The 25,749-nt window shown below is 39.2% G+C and overlaps 1 protein-coding gene across 4 annotated transcripts in view; it reads left to right on the forward strand.

Annotated features, from left to right (window-relative positions):
• Positions 1–25,749, forward strand: part of LOC135219528 (uncharacterized oxidoreductase ZK1290.5-like) — a 334,332-nt gene that overhangs the window by 177,915 nt on the left and 130,668 nt on the right. For 3 of the 4 annotated variants that reach the window (XM_064256366.1, XM_064256363.1, XM_064256365.1), the window contains exon 4: positions 6,155–6,240. In XM_064256366.1, the coding sequence (XP_064112436.1) occupies positions 6,155–6,240 (86 nt within the window). The remainder of the gene's footprint in view (positions 1–6,154; positions 6,241–25,749) is intronic. The other variant, XM_064256364.1, reaches the window with a different exon arrangement.

Genomic DNA, 25,749 nt, shown 5'->3' on the forward strand with positions numbered 1-25,749 from the left:
GATGTAAAAGGTAAGGGGTTCCCGTCATCAGTCGTAAACATCGTGAAAGGGCTTTTAAATGCTGTTACCCTAGTATTTGAGCAGTTCCACTCTTCTAGGCTCCGTATCCATGCCTGCTGAGCCTGATCTCTAGAAAGAATAACAGTCTCCTTGGGGACCTTATCCTCTCTAATCAGAGTTGCCTCCGTAAGCCTAACATAACCTATAAATGGTGGCTGTAACCCTTCGGGGAAGAGCTCGAAATCCTCGAGTCTACGTGTACCACAACCTTCTATAGTCAACATCCCGTTGACAAACGGAGCGAAGTTCGCCACCCTCCAAGGATTACCAGGGTGGAACTGAGGGAGCGTGGACCCGTCAAGCATGCTCTGACCTTGCACCAAGTTACTAGGAGGTGCCAGAACTACCGACTCCTGTCTGAGACCTGCAATCAGGGAGTCCTGTGCACCTAATCTCTTAAACACTTCTTCAAACCTTGCTGCAACTGAACTGACTAAGCTACCAAGGCTACTGACCTGATTTAAAATATTTGTGTTGAACAGGTCTTGGCCGACTAAAGGGGAATCTTCCTGCCCCCCCTGCGGTACCTTATGAGGTATCCGATCCCTAGACATTGATGGAATGGGACTTGTGGGGCAATGGGAAGAATTCCCTCCTTGAGACCTTGGATTTGAAGACTTTGAAAGAGACTTCAGCCTAGGTTTAATATGTGTACGAACCTCTGGCACCTGCCCAGGCCTTGGCTTTGTCTCTGATTTGCCTTTAAGCAAGGTTTTACCCGAAGGTTTTCTCTTTAATTTAGGAATCACAGAGAAGGAATGCAACCTGGAAGGGGGCAATCCTCCTGTGAAACCCATGAAGGAATTGGAAGTAGAGGGAGAGGAAGAATCAGATTCATTCGAGGAAAGACCCCGGTGACCAACTAAGCTAGCCTCATTAACACTGTTACCTGTACCCATATATAGTGTAACGGGCAAATCCTCAACCACTTCAAGTGAGACTCCTTCCAAACCATGTCCGGCAACTCTGCCTCTTGCTGTTCCATAACTGAATCTTGAATTGATTTGATAATTGGTGCTGCGACTTTTGGGTCAACGTATCCGGCAGATTTCCCGGCTGGGAAGATCAAAGCTGCCATATCTTGAGATAGAATATACGGCTTAGCCTTCCCTACGTTCCGTCCAAAACCTCCAACCCAGATCCTGAGGGTGGAGAGTGCAGCATCCTTAACAGACTGCTCCGCCCGTAATGCAAGGAATGTGTCAATTTCGAGTAAATTCTTTGAACATTATGCTTATATATGTTGATTAATTAATGTAATTTAATTTAAAGAAATTTTTATTTATTTTTTTTTTTTTAATTAACCCTTAAACGCCGAAGCGGTAAAAAAAAATAGTCTCCCGTGTGCCGGAGGTGTTTCAGAGTGAGCGCGGAAGCGGAAAAAATATTTTTTTCAAAAAATCACAGCGCGCTTAGTTTTCAAGATTAAGAGTTCAATTTTGGCTCCTTTTTCTGACATTGGCTGGAGTTTAGTAAGCAACCATCAGAAATGAAAAAAATTATCATTATCATATATAAATAATGCGATATATGATAGCGCAAAAACGAAATTTCATATATAATTGTATTCAAATCGCGCTGTGTGCAAAACGGTTAAAAGTAACAAGTTACTTTTTTTTCGTTGTAATGTACACTAAATTGCGATCATTTTGGTATATAACACATTGTAAAATGATAAAAGCAACACAGAGAAAATATTATCACAAAATAATGCATGAATTCGTAACGCTCGGACATAAACAAATATTTTTTTCAAAAATTCACCATAAATCTAAATACTGTCCTAGAGACTTCCAATTTCTTTCAAAGTGAAGACAAATGATTGAATATTACTATACTGTAAGAGTATTAGCTTACAATTGCAGTTTTCGACCATATCTGACGAGTTAAAGTTGACCAAATGTCGAATTTTTTATATATATATTTTTTATATGCAATTATTTCGGGAATAAGAAAAGCTACAACCTTAAAATATTTTTTGTTTTATTCTACATAAAATTGCGCACATTTTCACATATAAAACTCTATGAAATGCCTAATATGAAACAGAGCAAATATTCCGAGAATATGACGTACGCATTTCGGAGATTTGTGGCGGAGAATCCACGCGCGGAGGGAAGGAAAGATTTTTTTTAAATTCACCATAAATCTAAATATTTTGCTAGAGACTTCGAATTTGTTTCAAGATGAAGATAAATGACTGAATATTACTAGACTGTAAGAGTTTTAGCTTACAATTTCGTTTTTTGACCATTTCGGTAGAGTCAAAGTTGACCGAACGTGGTTTTTTTTCTATTTATCGTGATTTATATGCAAATATTTCAAAAATGAGAAAAGCTACAACCTTCAATTATTTTTTGTTGTATTCTACATGAAATTGAGCACATTTTCATATATAAAACTTTATGTAACGGCTAATTTAAAATGGTGCAAACATTACCACAATCGCACGTATGATTTTTTCGGAAGAGTTACCGCGCGGATGTAAAGAAAATTTTATTTTTTTCATAAATCGAAATATTGTGCTAGAGACTTCCAGTTTGTTGCAAAATGAAGGTAAATGCTTGAATATTACTAGAATATAAGTGTTTTAGCTTATAATTGCGTTTTTCGACCATTTCGGTAGAGTCAAAGTTGACCGAAGGTTGAAATTTTGGCAATTATCGTTATTTATATGAAAATATCTCAAAACTGACAAAAGCTACAACCATGGGTTGATTTTAGTTGTATTGTGCATGAAATTGCGTACATTTCCATATATAAAACTTTATATAACGGCTAATTTTAAAATGGTGCAAACATTACCACAATCGCATGTATGATTTTTTTCGGAAGAGTTACCGCGCGGACGTAAGGAAAAAGTTTTTTCATAAATTCACCATAAATCGAAATATTGTGCTAGAGACTTCCAATTAGTTGCAAAATTAAGGTAAATGATTGAATATTACTAAAATATAAGTTTTAGCTTACAATTGCGTTTTTCGACCATTTCGGTAGAGTCAAAGTTGACTGAAGGTTGAAATTTTGGCAATTATCGTTATTTATATGAAAATATCTCAAAACTGATAAAAGCTACAATCATGAGTATTTTATTGTTGTATTCTACATAAAAATGCGCACATTTTCATATATAATACTTCATGTAACGGCTAATATACAATGGTACAAAAATTATGTCAAAGTGACGAAATAATTTCCAAGATGTCACAGATACTTTTTAGTGCGGCAAAAAAGAAATTCACGCTTGCGCGCCTGCGTAACGATTGTAAACAAAACAACACATTTATCCGTGAACTCCCAGCATCCCCCAAGGCGTGTGATTCAAAAGTTTTAGGCTGGTAGGCCTATAAGTATTTTTCCGCGAATTTAAAAAAAAACTTTTGTAAGTCGACGTAAAATACGTCCAGTCGGCACACGAGAGACAAAAAATGTCGACGTAAAATACGTCCAGTCGGCAGTAAAGGGTTAATTAATTTTTTTTAAATTATACAAACACAAGTAGTGTAATATAATTTCATCACAATATGCATAGAACAAGCAGTGCGGTAACTTACTGAAGAGGTAACCTGTTGTACCAAGTCGTAGCAGGCAAAGCAGTTTTCGTGATACCAGACTACGGAATCTGTAAGCAACACTGCGCACGGGGCATGGCCCCGGCAAACATCATGGCCGCACGGATCCTGTAGAGTAGTATTACAGGCGGCAACCAGACACTGAGTGGCCTGTAAGAACAATTGCACAAACTTATTAGGATAATTATGATAATAATGTAATATGCCGGAGCATTCCGGACTGAAAAATATATATATATATATATATATTTACATCCCGGGAACTGTGTAAGAAATAAAACAACCCGGAACTGTATGACCCGGGGGGGGGGGGGGGGTACACGAAGTATCCCGGGACGGCCACATGAATTCCCAAGTTCCGTGGCAAAACGAAAAGAAAATGAAAAAAAAAAATAAATAAATAAAAAATGAAAACGAAAATAACAAATATAATATCTCCGCCACGGAAGAGTAACTTCCGTAAACATAGCCCTCAACGACTACCGGAGAAGCTGGAATCTAAACCCGCCTTATGCGGGGAGGGAATGTTTTAGGCGGATGGGTGTAAGCTCCGAGAGCTGAAAGAAGCAGAGCGCAACAAATCCACGGAAAACGAGGCTGAATACGCAGAGCAACCATCAACTCCGGAGGAGGTCGGCTGAGAAGCGACACCCACCAACCTAAGGTCCTGGAGGACCCTCTACACCCCCCCCCTTTCTTCTGATTGGGAATGGTCGTCAGCGACAACCTGAGTGAGAGGAGCACCCAACTACTGGGCGCCCCACGTGAGGGGGAGGAAGGGAGGACTGATGGGGTGACGATCATGTGACCAGCGTATCCCCGCGAATAAAGGATCACGAGGAAAACGCAGGCACAGCCTATGTAGGCTAACCAACATAACATCCAACAATTACTTGAAGCTAAAAGAAAATCATGCTTTAACACGGGGGGGGGATATGAAAATAAAATCTCGTAAAATATAAAACCGCTATGAAGGCCACCCAATAACGGTGGGCGCAAAAGGGGAAATCCTACTTGCCTAATGACAAAACGATAAGAAACGGCAAGCAGACGAAAAGAAAAAAGGGAAAAATATCTGAATGAAATATACCAAACTTAAAAATAAAAGGGATAACGGTGGATATACGGCGAAGCACGTAACAAAGAAACGTGCTCGAATGAAGACCCCCGTGAAAAACATGAAAATAATGAAAATAACAAAAACATAAATGAAAATAGGATCGACTTAAAACTGCCACCCAAAACATAAATAAAATATGTACTGAAATATCACATGTTACAAGCAGGAAGGAAGCCTACTCGAAACCGGTACAATACAAGGGTACGCCGTAATGGCGACTCGCCGCCGCCCGCTACGGTAAAGTGACGCCTAACAAAACCCTAAATAAAGGCAAAATGAAAGGCAAATTCACTCCCTAAATATTGAAAAAAGCGGAACCAGTACTTAACTTGGGTGAAGAGGCAGATTGACAATCGAGGAATAACACAAAAGAATGAAAAAGAACAGATAGCTTTATACGAGCGTGCAAACACGAGATGGCTATCGAAAAGTATGACGTCACAGACGCCTTCAACAGGGTAGCTAGGTGTGACCTATGGGTCGGCTCCCCGTATTTAGGGTCTTTTGATGAGGAAAAGGCTAATTGGAGGGGTTGCTGTGGTAGTGTTTAACACTCGCCCCAGTTTTATACCGACACCTTTTATATAGGTGAGCGAGTCAGAGACTTCTGACATGTCCAATTTAGCAGTTCTCTGGTATTATAGCAATATTTTACTGGAAATAGTGCTAAAGGAGACATATTTCACGGAGCGACATGGCTGAGCCCAGAAAAATAAAAAATATATATATTATAATATATATAGATATATATATATATATATATATTCTATATATATATATATATATATATATATATATATAGATATATATTATCTATAATATAAATATAAATCTATATATATTATATATATAATTATATATAATATATATATATATATATATATATATATATATATATATATATTGGCATAACAATAGCTTGGCTAGTGTTCCTGATTTGATTCAAATTAGTATTTTTGTGAGAATAAAAGAGTCTTGTATTTTTTTTGTTGAAGAAGCATTTTGTGAGTTCTGTTTTTATTAGCATGTATTAGAGCAAAAAGTATGTTATGAGAATGGAAGAAAAATTTAATGAGCACAGAAGAATTGTATTGTGAATCATCATAATAATGGTTCTTTTTTTAGGGAATGGACTTATTATTTAATTTTCCTGTGTGTGTTCATTTACGATGATTTTATCCCAAAATTAACTCTGTGAAAGATTAATTTACAACTCCCTTTAAGTATGCTTTAACTTTATATTTTTTAGTTTAAATTTTAAATTATTTTAGATGTTTGTGTCTGTAAATAGTCCTAATTTTATCATTAAGTACATGCTTGACAAAAAGTAGGATTATTTTTTGTCAAATTGAAAACTTTTTTTTTCATAAAAAATTTAATCTAATCTGTATTTCATGAATAGACCTCTATCTTCTGCACTGGCCAGATGTACCATCAGGTGTCAGAGACAAAAATTCACTTTTGCAGGATACTTGGAGGACTCTGGAGGTATAGTATTATAGTATTATTCAAATATTTTATGCTAAGTTTTTTTTACCTTAGAGTTTGGTTAATGTCTGAGATTTACTTTTACAAAAAAATTAGGTATTTTCAATTTTGTGTTTTACCAGATTGCTAGGTATTAGGTTAATACTTATTTATTATTGTACAGTACTATTACAATATTTCATCCTAATTATGGTGTTGGATGTATATTAGCTAATGCAATTCAAGATCGCATTTCAAGCAACACTGTCATGCACCCAAAGTAGCAGAAATTAGCAGTCAGATTGAACAGATTAATTGTTACAACCTCTTTACATGGAGACTATTGGGATGGTTTAAAGACAATTTGCCAATTAAGTAACAAAATGCAGCTTTATCATATGTTTCATTGATGGTTATAGTTTTTGTCATCTATTGACCCATTTGTTAAATTGCATATTACAAGATAAATCAATTGAGGGAAGAAATATGTGATAAAAAATTTATGTTATCTTCAAGTCTATTATATATGAAAGGAGTTCTTAAGTATTTTCATTTTGAAATGTTTTCTTGCTAAAAGAAAAAATGTTGCAGTGTCCCTGCATTGCACAAATCTCTAATTTTACTTATGCTATACTACAATGTATTACTGAGAATGGTGCAGTGTTAGCTGAGAATAAAGTCCACCTCTCTGGTGAGTAACACTTATTAGAAGGCTTTCTATACACTATCAGAGATGTCGTAGTCTTGAGTCCTTCCGTATTGTGGATAAGATAAGTACAGTATTTTATAGCAAGTGAAGATTGGTTGATGGTATACTGGCTGTTGCCAGTGTTATTTGTTATAGAACTTAAAATATGTCATAACCTTTCCCCATCTTGGCATTATGTAACTTGTTTTACCCACTTGGCTCTTTATGGTACATTTATGGCATCAAATAATTTTGAGACTTAAAACTTTTTTTTTTTTTTTTTTTTTTTTTATTCGCCCTCTTACGCAGACTGGACGTATTTTACGTCAACATTTTTTGTCTCCTGTGTGCCGACTGGACGTATTTTACGTAGACTTACAAAATTTTTTTTTAAAATTCGCGGAAAAATACTTATAGGCCTACCAGCCTAAAACTTTTGAATCACGTGCCTTGGGGGATGCTGGGAGTTCACGGATCAAGGTGTTGATTTGTTTACAATCGTTACGCAGGCGCGCAAGCGCGAATTTCTTTCTTGCCGCACTAAAAAGTATCTGTGACACATCTCTGAAATTATTTCGTCACTTTGACATAATTTTTGTACCATTGTAAATTAGCCGTTACATGAAGTATTATATATGAAAATGTGCGCATTTTTATGTAGAATACAACAATAAAATACTCATGATTGTAGCTTTTATCAGTTTTGAGATATTTTCATATAAATAACGATAAATGCCAAAATTTCAACCTTCGGTCAATTTTGACTACCGAAATGGTCGAAAAACGCAATTGTAAGCTAAAACTCTTATATTCTAGTAATATTCAATCATTTACCTTAATTTTGCAACTAATTGGAAGTCTCTAGCACAATATTTCGATTTATGGTGAATTTATGAAAAAACTTTTTCCTTACGTCCGCGCGGTAACTCTTCCGAAAAAAATCATACATGCGATTGTGGTAATGTTTGCACCATTTTAAAATTAGCCGTTATATAAAGTTTTATATATGGAAATGTGCGCAATTTCATGCACAATACAACTAAAATCAACCCATGGTTGTAGCTTTTATCAGTTTTGAGATATTTTCATATAAATAACGATAATTGCCAAAATTTCAACCTTCGGTCAACTTTGACTCTACCGAAATGGTCGAAAAACGCAATTGTAAGCTAAAACGCTTATATTCCAGTAATATTCAAGCATTTACCTTCATTTTGCAACAAATTGGAAGTCTCTAGCACAATATTTCGATTTATGGTGAATTTATGAAAAAAATAACATTTTCTTTACATCCGCGCGGTAACTCTTCCGAAAAAATCATATGTGCGATTGTGGTAATGTTTGCACCATTTTAAATTAGCCGTTAAATAAAGTTTTACATATGAAAATGTGCGCAATTTCATTTAGAATACAACAAAAAATAATTGAAGGTTGTAGCTTTTCTCATTTTTGAAATATTTGCATATAAATCACGATATAAATAGAAAAAAAAACCACGTTCGGTCAACTTTGACTCTACCGAAATGGTCGAAAAACGAAATTGTAAGCTAAAACAAAACTCTTACAGTCTAGTAATATTCAGTCATTTATCTTCATCTTGAAACAAATTCGAAGTCTCTAGCAAAATATTTAGATTTATGGTGAATTAAAAAAAAAATCTTTCCTTCCCTCCGCGCGCTCGGATTCTCCGCCACAAATCTCCGAAATACGTACGTCACATTCTCGGAATATTTGCTCCGTTTCATATTAGGCATTTCATAGAGTTTTATATATGAAAATGTGTGCAATTTCATGTAGAATAAAACGAAAAATATTTGAAGGTTGTAGCTTTTCTTATTTCTGAAATAATTGCATATAAAAAATATATATATAAAAAATTTTGACATTCGGTCAACTTTAACTCGTCAGATATGGTCGAAAACTGCAATTCTAAGCTAATACTTTTACAGTATAGTAATATTCAATCATTTGTCTTCACTTGAAAGAATTGGAAGGTCTCTAGGACAATATTTAGATTTATGGTTATTTTGAACAAAATATTTGTTTACGTCCGCGCGTTACGAATTCATGCATTATTTTGTGATAATATTTTCTCTGTGTTGCTTTTATCGTTTTACAATGTGTTATATACCAAAATGATCGCAATTTAGTGTACATTACAACGAAAAAAAGTAACTTGTTACCTTTAACCGTTTTGCACACAGTGCGATTTGAATACAATTATATATGAAATTTCGTTTTTGCACTATCATATATCGCATTATTTATATATGATAATGATAATTTTTTCATTTCTGATGTTTGCATACTAAACTTCAGGCAATGACAAAAAAAGGAGCCAAAAATGAACTCTTAATCTTGAAAAGTAAGTGCGCTGTGATTTTTTGAAAAAAATATTTTTTCCACTTCCGCGCTCACTCCGAAACCCCTCCGGCACACGGGAGACAATTTTTTATTTACCGCTCCGGCGTAAGAGAGTTAAGCCCAATTTTGACCAATGTACTTCATAGGGTGTGATTCAGTCTGGTTATTGCAGGCAGTCCCCAGTTTACAGCAGGGTTCTGTTTCTGGCAGCATGCCATAACCTGAAAAATGCTGTAAACCAGAACGTCAAAATGATAATGCGATAAATGGCACTTACAGCACTGTAAAACTGCGTACTGCACCACATAACTGCTTGCAGCACTGTAAAATCAGGTTAACAGCGTCATGAGCCAAGCACCGTAAAATTGGAATGTCGTAACCCAAGACCACTGTAACTGGGGGACTGCCTGTAAAGTTTTTCCTTCTATTTTTAATGTTCACTGTTTGTGCAATTTGACATTGCAGAATTTGTGGTATATGATATTTTATTTACAGTTTTGCTTAGTTATCAGCAAACCAGGAAAGTATTTTCCAATACTTTTTTATAGACACTTCTTCTTAGGAAACGTTTCAAGAAGGATTCTCAGGTTTTCAGGGTAGATGGACATGTCAACCATAGGTACAGATTCGATTTTTCAGGACATCTGTGGAATAAAGAATAACACTAGGATAGAAAGCAGTGAACTGACTTTCAAAGCAAGTTGTTTAACAAGCTGATCTGGGAGGGACATGCAAATCGGTAGCCTAAAATACAAATGCTTATTATAGGGTATTGATAGTAACATAAAGAACACAGCAACAATAATGAGAGCATATTATGAGGAGCATCAATTTTGAGAGCTTGATATTGACAACACTTTCTCAGCAACATTAAAAACAAGATGATAGTGCAGGCAACTGGCAGTTTGATAGTATTAAGTACAGTGTTCCCCCGTATTCGTGTTCTTGAGATTTGCGGACTCACCTATTCGCAGATTTTTCTTTGGATCGCATCTACCCATTATTTGTGGGGAATTCGCCTATTCGCTGGTTTTTCCGACAATAAATATTCAATAATTAGTGTATTTTGTTATTTTCATGATTCAATACATTTTTATGATACAAAGATGACTAATTTCACATAAGTGACTTACCAAACAATTACACTAGCTGTATGCTTTCTTACCTGGCAGTCGAAAATTCAAATTCCTGGCAGCGGTAGCAGTGCTGCCATCATCTGTGTAGGTGATACAGATCCCGCCCACTTTTGGGAATACCTGGTACTGCTGAGCTTTAGACTTAATTTGTTTTCTGCCGGCCACAGGGTAACTCCGGTGGTTAGTTGTTGCAGTCGACTTTCGTTGCCATTGTGGATTTTTTCTTTTTGGTGATGTACAATTTCTTGGTTGGCTTTTTTGCTTCATCAGTTAGCTGCCTAGTTATTAAAAAGAACAAAGATGTCTGATGCTAGTTCTTCTTCAGTTAGGTTTTGCAGCAGTGGCTGCAAATCTAGATTAGCTAAACTATGTTACGATCCGCACTCCAAATGTGTTAATGTAGGGGTCAGTGCTGTAGCAAGGAATTAACTTGTGATGAGTGCCGTATTTAGATGAACAAGGTTGGAAGATTTTTCAAGCCCATTTGGATAAAATGGACAAAGATAGGAGAAGGATGCAGCGCTTAGAGCGTGTAGTAAAACTAGAGTAGAGACAACTTCGTGCCTTTAGAGGCTAGCAAACCGTCACTATCTTCTCCACTTTTATCTGATATTTCACTTTTTGATAGTCCTCCAACTTCAGTACCATTTACTCCAGACCAGGTATCCCATGTTTCAGATCCCAACACCATTTCCATGTTAGAGGTGCGTTCGTAAAGAGTCAAGCGATAAGGCCAGTGTTAGGCCAAGTGTCTGTGTCAGTGTCGTGTCCGAGGAGGCGGCTGTTTGTTCCCCCTGTTCTCCTAGACGAAGGTCACTGTCATACTCCCCAGCTCCCGGGAGAAGACATACCGGAGGTCGAAGGGAGACTGGGGAAGTTTGCCCACGGTCAGTCGCCGACTCCGTCGGCATAGTCGACTCACGACTGCCCAGGAAACGCCGCTGGAAAGGCGTAGATATCAGTGATGTGCAGTTGTCGTCTGACTTGGAAGTGCAGTCGCCTGTGTCGAGGCGAAAAGTGTGGAGTGATTTAGTGTCGCGTCGTTTGAAGAGACATGCCCAGTGTACGAGAGGGATGTCGCCGCCTGTTAAGAGCGCTCGCGGGCTTGCAAGACTGACTCGCTCGTTGTGTATCGGTAGGAGTTTCGACTCGTTCGCCTGATTCGTCTCGAGCTGTTTCGACTTGTTCGCCTCCTTCGCCTCTAGCTGCTTCGACTCTTTTGCCTCATTCAGGTGCGTTACATTCACACACTTTTGAGACCGACTCGCATCGTTGGATTCGTTGTGTGCAGTGGTACTGTTTTTTCTACTTAAAGGCAAATGAAGAATTTCATTATTCAGTGCCGTAGCCTGTGGTCGGAAAAGCCACGAGGAGTTGCCAGATGTCACCAGAAAGGCACACTTAAAGACGAAATTCCTCAAAACGGTAACCCTGGTTGTGTCAATAGGAATTTTGACTCGTTCGCCTCATTCGTCTCAAGTGGTTTCGACTCGTTCGCCTCATTCACCTCAATCTGCTTCGACTCGTTCGCCTCATTTGCCTCGAGCTGCTTCGACTCTTTTGCCTCATACGTCTCGAGCTGCTTCGACTCGTTCGCCTCATACGTCTCGTGTTGTTTTGACTCCCAGTCGTTCGTTTTCAAAGAAGAGCCGTATGACAGCCAGGACTTCGGCTTCGCCTAAGGATGATGCGAAGGCCAAACCCTTGCTAGAGGATTCCGCTTTGGGTTCCTTTAAACATCAACTTCAAGAATTGATGGTCTTTTTGAAGAATACAACGAGCCAGACGGAAGAGGAAGACAGGATATCGGCCGTCCTGTCGGAAGAGGAAACTCAAGACAAAGATTCGAAGCCCTCTTCTGCTTATTCTAGTCTGTTAAGGTTCCTGTTGCAGACGTATATGGACTTTGTTTTTTGAATCAGCTTCGCCTTATTCCCCTCCGTCAATGTTTGTGAAGGATAGGAGATCGACGCCTTCGGGATTACCGAAACCAGTCCTTGAAGAAAGCACTGAAAGAAGAGAAGAGTGGCTTGCTAAGAAGAGGGAGTCAGGCAAGGCTTCATTTGCCTTCCCTCAGTCGAAGTTGCAAATTAAAACTACAGGTTTTATGCGACAGGAGAAGGTCCTTCTTTGGGAGTTTTCTGCCTCCTCCTAAGGAGACTTCTCCGGCCTTGTGGACTCTCACTTACTCTGCCCGCTGTGGCTAAGGCGACTAGGAATAGTGTCTTCCTAGTTAAGTCTCTCATGGTTGACGAACTCAATGGTTCGAATTGGGGACCGTTGAGCCACCCTAAACTACATCCAATTCCATTCCACTTCTTCATGCTTGGAATCTTGGAGGAACTAAAGACGAATGTCGAGGCCTCTATGCTTGGAAACTGATGTAACTTCTTGGTGTCCCTCAGAAATAACAAAATTCCTCAATTTCTGTTATAGATGTTTCAGAAGAAGAGATGCTAGGTCGTCTGTACCATGACCTAAAACTTTCCACTGGGACTGGTAGCGCTCGGCAGAAGAGCTTCTTCTGCAGCTAGCAATAGCTTCTGACGCCCTTCGCGGAAACCCTTTTGCTCGGACCAGGTTCCTGACAGTCTGAATCCTGTCAGGACCAGAGTGGACAACGTTTGTGGTATCGGTTGTAATGGGGTTATCTGAGAAGCGATGGATTTTGTGGAAGTAGTCTGGTAAATCCACCAGCAGATTGAGAAGGTCCGGGAACTGCTCTTTCCTGGGCCAGAATGGCGCTACTAGGGTCATTGTCACCTTCTGGTGTGATTGAAGCTTGTTTAAGATCTCTCTTATCATTCCGAAGGGAGAAAAAGCGCAATCGTCCAGTCCTGCCCAATCTAGCAGCATCGCATCTGTTCTCCACGCTAGTGGTTCTGGAATAGGAGAACAGGAAGGGGAAGGCGATTATCCCTCGATGTGGCGAACAGGTCTACTGATGGTCTTCCCCAAAGCTTCCAGAGGTCCTGACACACACTCTTGTTCAGAGTCTTTTCTGTTGGTAACACCAGATTTACCCGACTCAGTTCGTCTGCAATCACGTTCATTCTCCCTTATGCAATCTTGGAAGAAGGGTGATCCTCTTCTCGTTCGTTCAGGTGAGGAGATCTTCGGCTATCTTGCTGAGAGAGAACGACTATGCTGTGGTGTTGGCCGAGTAGTCTGCTATGTTTCCTCCGGTGACTAAAGGTCGAATGCTTGTACTCCTAAAAGGATAGCCTTCAATTCCTTCCCATTGATGTGCAAGGTCTTTCTCATTCTGTCCACAGACCTGATACTCTCTTGGCTCCTAGGAGGGCTCCCCATCCGCTGGCTGAGGCATCTGAGAAGAACTGCAGGTCAGGGTTCGACACGACTAGGGAAATTCCTTCTTGTAATTTTTCCCTCGAAAGCCACCAGCGAAGATCCACCATTATCTCTTCCATCAGGGGGAAAACTAGTAAGTCCGACTGTGTCTTCTGGGACCAATTTGTTTTCAAGAAGAACTGAAGCGGCCTCATGTGTAGGCGTCCTGACTTAACAAACTCTCCAGTGAAGCCAGGATCCTGACTAGGCTCATCCATTCAAGAGCTGAGCAGGATAGGGGAACTAGAAACTGTTGGACTAGCGACAGGCAGGATTCTTTCTTCTTCAGGGAGAGAAAAACCCGAAAAGCTAGATAGAATCATCCTTAATAGAGATTCCTCTGTGTAGGAATCAATTGGGACTTCTCAGTGGTTATTAAGATACCCAATTGTTCTGTCCAAGTAAGCGTCTTCTCCAAGTCCTTCACACACGGACAACTGGATCTGGTTCTCAGGAGCCAGTCTTCTAAGTAAAAGGCTGTGTTGATCCTTATCAAGTGCAGCCATTTTCCCAGAGGAGCTCTTTAAATGAATTGCCTCCATTATATTTCGGATTCACGTTTCATTTAGAATTAATAACGAACCTAGACGTTCCAGTGATGCAAAATACAGGTGGGTGCTTTGTCCATTCAAGATATCACTGGAGACATTGAGTCCAAACTTTCACGACTGAACCCAGGCAAAAGTTTTCTCATGTTGAAAGTTCAGTCAGTTAGAAAGGCGTTGCCTTTACATCGGCACCTCCCGTGAGCACAGAGGTCCCGTTCCTAAGCTCTTTCAGTGACTTTTCTCTCTTTTCTTCCACATTTTGCGTCTTGGCAGACCGAAGCAGAGGGCTCTGGACTGGAAGACTCCTCTTGAAGACGAATCTCAGGAACTTTCTGGAGTTCTGATGAATGGGGCCATGGAAGTATTCATCCTTCAGGTCGAGAGATACCATCCAGTCGCCCGGTTGGATGGCTGACATTACTGATTGACTGGTTTCCATTCGGAATTTCTTCTTCTGGACGAGGATGTTCAAAGCGCTTACGTCCAAAACAGGTCTCCATCCCCCTGATACCTTGGGGACTACAAAGAGCCAGTTGTAAAACCCTGGGGAGTTCGTGTCTGTTACCTCCTCTATGACCTCCTGGCTGATGAGCTCTTCTATGTCTTTGGCTAAAGCCAAAACTCTTATTGATTCTGTAGAGTATGCTGTCAAACAGGCAGGTGTATTGGACAGTGGTGGATCCAGTGAAAGGGATCACATATCCCTCTCAAAGCACCTGTATGACCCGCTGTTCTGCTCCTCTTCGACCCCTATTCCTCCTAGTAGCTGTGGAGTTTTGCCCCCACAGGTGGGTGAAGGACCTTCCAATCATTTATCTGTCTTAAAGAGAGGTCTCTTGATAGACTTGGAGGTGGTTCGTAGGTTAGTCCTTGGTCTCAGCTGCCACCTCAGCTTACTTCCTCGAAAGGTGTGGATTGGAAAGGTGAAGCTTTGGCTCTTGTCGCCCGGGGTTCCTTAGGTCTTCTCACTGATTGAGACAGAAGATCATTGGTGGACTTGTTCTTGAGGTCCGACAGTACATGCTTGACGGTTTCTTCTGGAAACAGGTGAAGTTTACTCATGGGGGAGAACAACAAAGCCGATGTTTGTTTTGTGGTAACTCTTAGAGATGTGAAGGAGCACCACCATTCTCTCTTCTTGAGTACTCCCATAGTGAATAAGGCAGCCAATTCCACTGAACTGTGTAATTGTCCAATCCAGAAAACTGAAGACTTTTTTCACCTTGTATAAGTTCTTCACCAGGTGTCAGTAGCAAAAATGTTGTTGGGAGAGGAAGCATAGGGGTACCCGGTGTTTACCCTCTACTGTCTCCTCACCTTGAGTTTGAGGTGTTTTGCGTTTATGGGAAGCCAGGGGGTACATGTACCTGAAGTACCCACCAGTTCTTATATCTGGTTAAGGGTATCATATGGTTTTTAGCGTAGGTGATGGTATTGTGTAGTGTTATCTGGTCTTTTCGCCCAGGGCAAGGGTAAACTATTATTGTTTTTGTCAATCATCGGTGAACTTCCATGATTGCAAAAATCCCACCATTAGTAGGGACGACCCTGGCCTTTACTGCCACGTCTCCTACATGTGATGAGAGCACTGACCAGAGGCAGTATCTACCTGTAGCTGCTCTCTCACAAGATAAGGTACTGCAGACATTATATATAATGTGAGCACATGACAGTTGATTTTTGTTCATAAAACTGTCCATATACCCACCTTCTGGGTAATGTGGAGTCAGCTAGTGTAATTGTTTGGTAAGTCGCTTATGTGAAAATGATATTTTAATGATAAAATAAGGTTTCACATATACTTACCAAACAATTACATAATCAGAGCCCTCCCTCCTCCCCACATACGGACGTTGCGGCTCAACGAATTGAAGTCTAAAGCTCAGCAGTACCAGGTATTCCCGAAAGTGGGTGGGATCTGTATCACCTACAAAGACAATGGCAGCGCTGCTACCGCCGCCAGGAATTTGAATTTTCGACTGCCAGGTAAGAAAGCTTACAGCTAGAGTGTAATTGTTTGGTAAGTATATGTGAAACCTTATTTTATCATTAAAATATTTTTCAAATAATATTGATTAATACTGGAATACTATTGGTAAGTTTAATAAGATTAACCATTCATATGATAAAAATAATAATTCTCTCTTACAAGAGGCATATATTTTTGTATGATAAATAAGTGATTTACATTGTATAGAATGGCTGGGAAATGTAAGAAATATCAAGTATTTCATATTTTGACGGCCGATTTTCTGTAATGTTAGTGAATAAGTAGGATTTTAGTTTATCGATAAAAAAGTTATGTAAGAATGAAGGAAATCTCAGTCCTCCTGTATCTTCCTTTCCAACTCCAGGTACTAAAGCTATCAAATATATCAAGTAATAATGTAACAGGAGAGGGAGTGAGCTGTTGTGTTGTGTTGCCACAAAATGTTCATGTAATTTCTCTCTCTCTCTCTCTCTCTCTCTCTCTCTCTCTCTCTTACTCAGAGGAGAGAATTTTTATGGTACGTGTACTACGTATGAGTCGTGTCACATTACCATGATTCATATACATACATCAGCTACAAATGTCCTTTAATATTTAATTTGCTCTACCTCAGAATTAATATATTTTCATATATGTTAACCAAAGGGGAATTTTTAGTCGATAAAAAATTTTTCAGCTCATGGGCGTAAACCATCAAACCCAACACATTCAAGAGCCACAATGAACCTTTAAACCACTCCACCACCATAAGAGGGTATAAGTTTATGCTGCCTCTCAACTACAAATACTTGTCACTCTCATATTTTCAAATAATAATAATAACATAACTGTAATTACAAAATTCATAAGTGGTAGCATTTTAAAGAAATACAATAATTATTCCATTTCACTCTTTTAAATAAGAATAGCTTCTCTCTCTTCTCTCTCTCTCTCTTTCTTCTCTGTTCTCTCTCTCTCTCTCTCGATCCTCTCCTCCCTCTCCTCTCTCTCCTGCTTATTTCCTGGTCTTCAAGAAAAATACATAAATCCTTAATTTTGAAGGTTAGATATTGAATGTTGCCATCACTGCTCTCTCTCTCGCTCTTCTCTCTCCTCTCTCTCTCTCCTCCATGATTGTCTCAATGAATCTACCTAATTTCACTGTTTTGAGGTTTAATATATGATGTTTGACCATTCCAGTGCTCCTCTCCTCTCATCTCTCTCTCTTCTCTCTCTCTCTCTCTATTATCTGTCTCAGAAATAATACATAATTTAACTTTTGAAGGTTAGATATATGATATTGCCATTCAATGCTCCTCTCTCTCTCTCTCTCTCTCTCTCTCTCTCTCTCTCTCTCTCTCTCTCTCTCTCTCTCTCTCTCTGTGTTATTGGCTGTACGTATATTTTTTAATGGTAAAATGTTTATGATGTCTTTTAAATTATACTAATATTATAATCTCAAAGATACGTGTATAGTAATAAGATAGTAATTTAAGGTATATTTGAAGAAGGATATTATTGAAGGTATACATTTGGTATCTGAACCTTCAGGATAGGCAGTTATAAGCATTTTTAAGGGGGGCTCTGACTATTTGTAGGGGGGTTCTGGTATGCATCCGCTGTGAGCAGGGGGGGAACACTGCATTTATTATTGAATGATATTCAGAACACATTATTGTAGCATGCTGTTGGTAGTATACGAGAAACATAATATTAGAAAGACAATTTGAGTCACTGCTAAGGGTTGACAAAATTAGCATATTGAGACCACAGCGTTGAGAGAACAACTTAGGCACAATATCCATTGATTGGTGATGCCATGTATTCCTGAATTTTTGTCATGAAGCAGGGTATTACTACTTGTAACAATGCCTTTGATTAAAGTGAATGCCTTCTGTTCTGCTTTCGTGAATGTATAGACTATATACATACAAAGGGGAAAGCAAGACTGATTTGCATGAAAGAGATGTTTTTCTCATTGTTTTTTTTTTTCCTTCCGTGGACACTTGTGTACTTAACAGTTATATTATGAATCCGGTTGTGATTGTGTATATTAATAATGTATGTAAATCAAGGAGATAAGTTATTCTGATTTAAGTCTGATGGCTCCTGCAACCTGTCGTGTTTTTTCTGACTATGACCAACGTGGAGGCCAATCAGCTTTAAAAAAAAAAAAAACAGGGGGAGTTGAAGGCCAAGCACAATTTAAGGGAAAAATTGTAAAGAAACTCCAAGAGTTGAATTTACAGAGGGAATGTATTTACACCTCAACATTACTCTACTGATTTCAAGACGCCAATAAGGACGCAAATGACCCTCACATAGAGCCAGATAATAGATTAATTGCTGGGAGCAATGAACATGTGTCTAGGACACATTAGATGATTCACAGCAAGCAATTTTGTTTTCAGATCAAAAGGACAGGGAAGAATCCAATATCTTAGTTTAAACAGACCACTGACCCGATTAACAGTTTTCCCAGGGCTGGCTCGAAGGATTAGATTTTTATTTACGCGGCTAAGAACCAATTGGTTACTTGGCAACGGGACCTACGGCTTATTGTGGGATTTGAACCACATTATATCGACAAATGAATTTCTAATCATCAGAAATAAATATCTCTGGGAGCGAACTTGGGCTACCGGATTGGTAGGTAAGTACGCATCTCACTCGTCCAACGAGGAGCTAAATTAAGGAGAAAGTAACCAGTCAGTTCCTCCAACTTCTGAAACATTCTCTACCATTATTGTATAGAGTGGATGAGATATCCTAATGGTTCCCCTTATCTGCTGATAGACAGGTAGACATTATTTATGTTATATCTACAGGCAGCCCTCGTTTACCGGTAGTGTCAGTTAATGTCATTTCGGTTTTACAGTGATTGGCTAATGACGTCATTAACCAGATTTTCTGCATCGGTGAGCAGTTTATTGGCGGTGGTAAGTGGTTTATCATGCCAATAAGTGGTTAATGGCTCCAGTAAACAGTTTATTGGCACTTATGACATTGTAGGCACAATTTATTATCATAATTATTGACGATTTTTGGTTATTGGCGATTTTCGGTTATTGGCGATTTTCAGTTAGTGTCACTCGCCCAGAAATGGAACCTTCCTACTAACCAGGGCTGCTTGTACATTGATACATTTAAGAAGTCAATGAGGTCCAGACTTTTGGATTCCTCAGGGTGTCCTTGAAGCAATTAACAAACTGTCATGAAGACAGAGTTGGGGATAACTGTTGGTGCAAGCTGTTAGATTTTCTAGTTTCTAGAAAATTACTCAGAATTGAGTTAGATATGGTGAAATAAACTTACCTCTGCCCTCAGCTGATTTTTCCAAACCAAAACATTGATCACCTTGTTTGTATTATATAATATAATAGCATTGTGAGACTACATACAGTATGGATTATTTGATACAGTGAAGTACATCCAAACCTTATAAATATCCAAGGAATAGATGCATATTTGTTATGTTTGCATTTTATGAGGGTCTCACGGTGCTTAAGACTCCTATAACCAGACAATGGTGCTGTAAACCTGATTGGGTAAACCCTAGTTATGAATGTACAGGCAGTCCCCAGTTATCGGCAGACTTGCTTAATGGGGATTAGGTTTTGCTTGTCTAACACCATAAAATCTGTGATTTATGGTGCCACAATGCACCGATAATAGAGTTATGGTGCCATAACATACCTAACAGGTGCTGTTAACCAGTTATGGGCACCATTAACCCATTGTGGGCCCCATAAATAACCGAGTTTGGTTAATGGCAGTTTTCGCTTATGAGCACCCTGCCAAGAACAGACCCCGGCCGACAACCAAGGACGACCTGTTTTGGACAAGTGCCATAAAACCGAAACGCTGTATTGGGGTCTCTCCAAATTTAAGGATGTTCCTCTTGCAGACTAGACTATACTCTTGTTGTTTTCCATCTGTCCACCCGCCTGTGGTGGTTGCGTATGGTAACACTGCGTCCCGGGCTTTAGATAGGTTTGCTATGTGTAAGTTTTAGGTAATTAAAAGGATATCTGGGTGTACATTTGCAACTGAGAAGTGTTTCAATAATGTACTGTATGCAAATTACACCGTTAATATTCTAAATAAGATATTGTTATTATTGTTGAAAGTGAACTAAATGTAACTATCTAAAGCCCGGGTTGCAGTGTTACCATGCACGACCACCACAGGCGGGTGGACAGATGGAAAAAAAACTAGTATAGTCAACCATTGCAGATGTTTAGGTCAATGACATAGCCAAAAGTTTTGACAGGCCAACATATTTGGTTATTTAAACCTACACGCCATGAATTACAACTCTTCATTGGGATTACACCTCGTCTCTAGGTTTCCTTGGTAAAGAGTTTCTCATGCTGAATTCTAATGGCAAGCAACAAACTCAATGGTTCTTGGTATAAATAACCAGCAAAAGAATTATTCTCTCTCTCTCTCTCTCTCTCTCTCTCTCTCTCTCTCTCTCTCTCTATCTCTCTCTCTATCACTCTCTCTCTCTCATCTCCCCCATTATTATTCTCTCTGTCTCAGAAATAATTCATAATTTCACTCTTGATGGTCAGATATATGATGTTGCCATTCAATGGTCTCTCTCTCTCCCTCTGTTATTGGCTGTAGGTACATATATATTTTTAACGGTAAAATGTTTAAGTTGACTTTGAAATTATATTGATAATATAACCTCAAAGATTAAGACAGTAGTAGGTTAGTAATTTGAGGTATATTTGAAGTAGGATGGTATTTAATGTAAATGTATATGTTTGGTATGTGAACTTTCAAGATAGGCACTTATAAGCATTTTTAATGGTGGTTCTAACTATTCGTGGGTTTTAACTATTCACGCAGGTGTCTGGTACACATCCCCCACGAATACGGGGGGAACACTGTATATATATATATATATATTATATATATATATATATATATATATATATATATATATATATATATATATATATATATATATATATATATATATATATATATATATATATATATATATATGTGACCTGATCTCGGTCATTTGTGGGTTCGGGATATGAAGGAAAATACAGGAGAGAGATAAATTTACATGCATGCAATGTAGGACATGCAAAAATAATAATCGATGAAACGTTTAACACAGGTGTATTCTTCTTAGCTACACAGGTGGCCTGTAATTATTACGTTAACTATACTAGTGCACAACCGGACGGCAGGTTAGTTAGACTGTTATTGACACTCATGGCAATACAGGATACACGGCTTTGTGTGGCGGCCGATGGGAATGGGACTGCGGGGGCAATGGGCACCCTCGACCCAGTTTGTCTGTGCTGTATGGGACCCGCTAACGAACTGATCTGACCGATGGTGCGACCTGTTTCAAACGCCCCCTTTCAGATAGCATCTTTATGCAAGAATGGATATAGAGATGCGTGTCACTTTTTTGAAATGGCCAAACCACGCCAACTTGTAACGTCTTTGGCAGTTGACTTGTTTTTGTTACACATACACTCAGTATCACTTATAACGGTTTCACAGGACTTCAGACTATCACGGAAAAGGCATATTCAAAACTGTATTGAATCAGCTCATCACTCCCTCCCCAGACACACACTGATCTGATGATTTGCGCATTGATGTTTTTCTGAGTGCCACACCGCCTTTGAGTGCCGTACCATCCAGTTTGTGCAAAATTTAAAACTATTAGGGTAGGGCCATTTGGAGTGTTACAAACACAAGTTACAAAAAATGAATCTCGCGCCTCACAATGTCATACAGAAAAACAAATTTAGGTTCACATTCAATAATATTAACAAATAATGGATAGTCACAGCTCCAGCTCAAAAAAGTTAAATTCATAAAAACTCACATTACATGAGTCGAAAATGAAACGTTACCCATAAGAAATTTGGTAAAAGTATAAGAAAACTTACTGAATTCCTTCTGCAACAAAATTAAAACAAGAAAATAAAAAATAAAAATTCAAAGATTACACACAAACAAGAAAATAAAAAATAAAAATTCAAAGATTGCACAAAAAAAAACCTTTTTTTAAAATAATCTCACATTCCCATATCATCAATGGAAGATCATAAATTTCTGACAAAGTATAAACAGCATTGACAATGATATGAAATTTTGGACACTGTATAATTGGCATCAATAGAGATGGACAAAAATTAGATACATTGCAATAAGATGTTTATCACGACTTGAAATGCAATAAAAAAATAATAATGCAATAAAAAACAATACAATTATGAATTCATAGACTCACTCATTAATATATGATTGGAACTGTAACAAAATGTTTAGAAAATTAGACATAAATTTCTCAGCAATAACTGACATGAAACAAAAGTGTATAAGCATGTTTTTATGATATTCTCTGTTCACTTTGTGACGGACACATTTACTCATGACTCGCGCTGGTATGCTACGCAAGGCAACTATGTACATGCACTTACAAATTATGTGGATGGTTTGCTTCATCGAAGAGGGAGGAAGGGCGGCACAATAAGTTAATCTCTCTCTCTTTTATAAAGAATTTATCTCGTGCATGTTCAGAAAACTGTGACTTGTCAGTCAACTCCCTCACACACTACCAAACCCACATACACTCAGCACATACACACTTCCATGGCACTCACTCAACACGTTCACCCACAGGTGTAATGAAACATTTATCTGTATGCGTAGCAGTTCCTCTCTCTCTTTGGCTCGTGCGTTACAGTACTCTTGGGAAGAGCTTCTGCTACTCTTATTGCTCTTTTTTTTTTTAACATATGATCAATCCCCATAATGTTGAACTCTAACAGTTGCTCGATCCTACGATCTCGTTGAGAATTTAACATTCTTTAGGACATTTCTGTATCAAGAAAAAATACAATTTGTTCTCACTTCATCATCAAATTTAAAAATTAATTCTCTTTCCTAATGAAAATCTGACTACTCTTTCAACAAATATATAAGTCTCGCTACTTTACTCAATTTCTTTAATAAACTTACGTTAATAATTCTGTCTTTAAATCATAACTACAATTCTTCGATGGGGACAAATGGAATGTATTGTCGCTCGTGATACTTTAACTAAAATCAGAACACGGCCTAAGAGAACCATCCTTATTTTCTCTGATTTTATACAATTTTTTTTTTTTTTTTTTATGTTACTTTCTACAAATTCCCTATCTGCATCTCCCTAACACAGCATGCTACTGATTACGCTACTAAAGGCTACACAACTCGTTCATTGTGCTGTCGAACTAATATTAATATTACTATCAGTGACAACTTTTAGCAATCACGACGGCTTCTAGGCGGGGCGGGGTCTTCCCACCTCCGGGGGTGTGAAGGGTATCCTCTCATCACATTCCCATAGTGTCCCAAGACACTATCCCGTAACTGTCCCTCTCTGCCATACGGTTGAGATGTTCCCGTTTTCTATGCAATTCGCTCACAGGTCAGCAGCTTGAACTATTAGTGCCAGCAGCGGTGCCGGCGATTGCTACTGACGCTATTAGTTTGCTTGTATCTTCTTCACATCGAGCCTGGATTCTCTTACTGGTTTGCTGGCTGTCACCTGACGTCTATCAGCTATTCCTTATTCTAACATCGCTTGATCCTATCCATACCTTAGGCAGTTATCGTGACTTCCTTCACGGGTCGAGATTGGTAAGGGAACTTCTGCACTATTCATCTTTTTAATACCATCCCTCTACTCTTCGATAGGTCGCGATCAGAAGTAGGAGTGGACTTCCCTCTTCCCACGGGGTCACGGGGGAGAGGCTTTGGTCGACCTCTCTCTGTCCCAGCATTCTTGACTCGTGGGTGGACAGGTTGTTCCCTACTCCCATACTCCTCAAGGGTGAGGATTTGCATCCCTTCGCTCACAACAAGACAACAAGGCATCCCTTGTTCCCGGGCACTGCATAACAGCCCCGCATGGCACTGGGGGTAACCTTGGGTACCTTCCCGGCATTACCTCCATGCCACCTCCTGCTGTCTCCTTCCGCCCTTCCCGATGAGGCTGGACTGCTCGCCATCTCTCCGTTCAAAACACGTTCGTTACTCCTCTACTTGGTCTGCTGCATGAGTCGGGTACTCAGGGGGGGAGTTCACGAAGGGTGTTCGGGTGCCACCACCAGGGCACCAACGTCGTTTGAATTTGGCGCTGCAACCGTCGATTTTGAATTTTCCCACACTAGTCTCTGTCTTAAACGGATTTTTCTAATATTTTATTAATACTTCCGCAGATTCAAATTATTCTCTCGCCCGCTCGTTATCGAATTCGGTTGCGAAACTGTCTTAACAGTGGTAATTTATTAACGATTTCTACGATCGCACTCTGTCTGTCTGGTTAGCACTGAGTTTTGTTTTTTTTTGAAATCGTAGGGTGTGTGATTGTACACTGTCTTTCTGGTTAGCACTGTGCATTTCGAAATGGTATGGTGTAATTGTACACTGCCTTTCTTTTTAGCACTGTGCATTTCGAAATCGTATGGTGTGATTGTACACTGTCTTTCTGTTTAGCACTATGCATTTCGAAATCATATGGTGTGATTGTACACTGTCTTTCTGGTTAGCACTGTGCATTTCGAAATCGTAGGGCCACTCGATTTATTATTACCGTTCTTAGCACGGTTCGCCACTTTTCTGCAGATTGCTTTAGCCATAACTGGTTTTATACAGTTCGTTCGTTTCACCATTTCCCTCGTCATCACCGTCCATCGAACTTTCTCTTGTTTCCATGCTTATTTCACTTCATATCACTGTTTGTCGCCAAAATGATTTAACAATAACGTTTGTTTGACACCACAAGACCTCAGAAGATCTTATATAAGATCTCACAGGACCTCACAGCACCCCACAAGATTTGCAAAACCCCACAGGACCTTACAATACTCAGGAACCCCACAGGACTTCATACGCAAGACCCCACGACTGACACCAAAATTATATGACCTGATCTCGGTCATTTGTGGGTTCGGGATATGAAGGAAAAAACAGGAGAGAGATAAATTTACATGCATGCTATGTAGGACATGCAAAAATAATAATCGATGAAACGTTTAACACAGGTGTATTCTTCTTAGCTACACAGGTGGCCTGTAATTATTAAGTTAACTATACTAGTGCACAACCGGACGGCAGGTTAGTTAGACTGTTATTGACACTCATGACAATACAGGATACACGGCTTTGTGTGGCGGCCGACAGGAATGGGACTGCGGGGGCACTGGGCACTCTCGACCCAGTTTGTCTGTGCTGTATGGGACCCGCTAACGAACTGATCTGACGATGGTGCGACCTGTTTCAAACGCCCCCTTTCAGATGGCATCTTTATGCAAGAAGCTGATTGGTTATTCTGGCTCCTACAACACAAAGGCCCATCAAGAAGGGATATAGGGATGCGTGGCACTTTTGAAATGGCCAAGCCACGCCAACTTGTAACGTCTTTGGCAGTTGACTTGTTTTTGT

This window comes from Macrobrachium nipponense, chromosome 1 (genome assembly GCF_015104395.2).
Source record: "Macrobrachium nipponense isolate FS-2020 chromosome 1, ASM1510439v2, whole genome shotgun sequence".
Classification (NCBI taxonomy): domain Eukaryota; kingdom Metazoa; phylum Arthropoda; class Malacostraca; order Decapoda; family Palaemonidae; genus Macrobrachium; species Macrobrachium nipponense.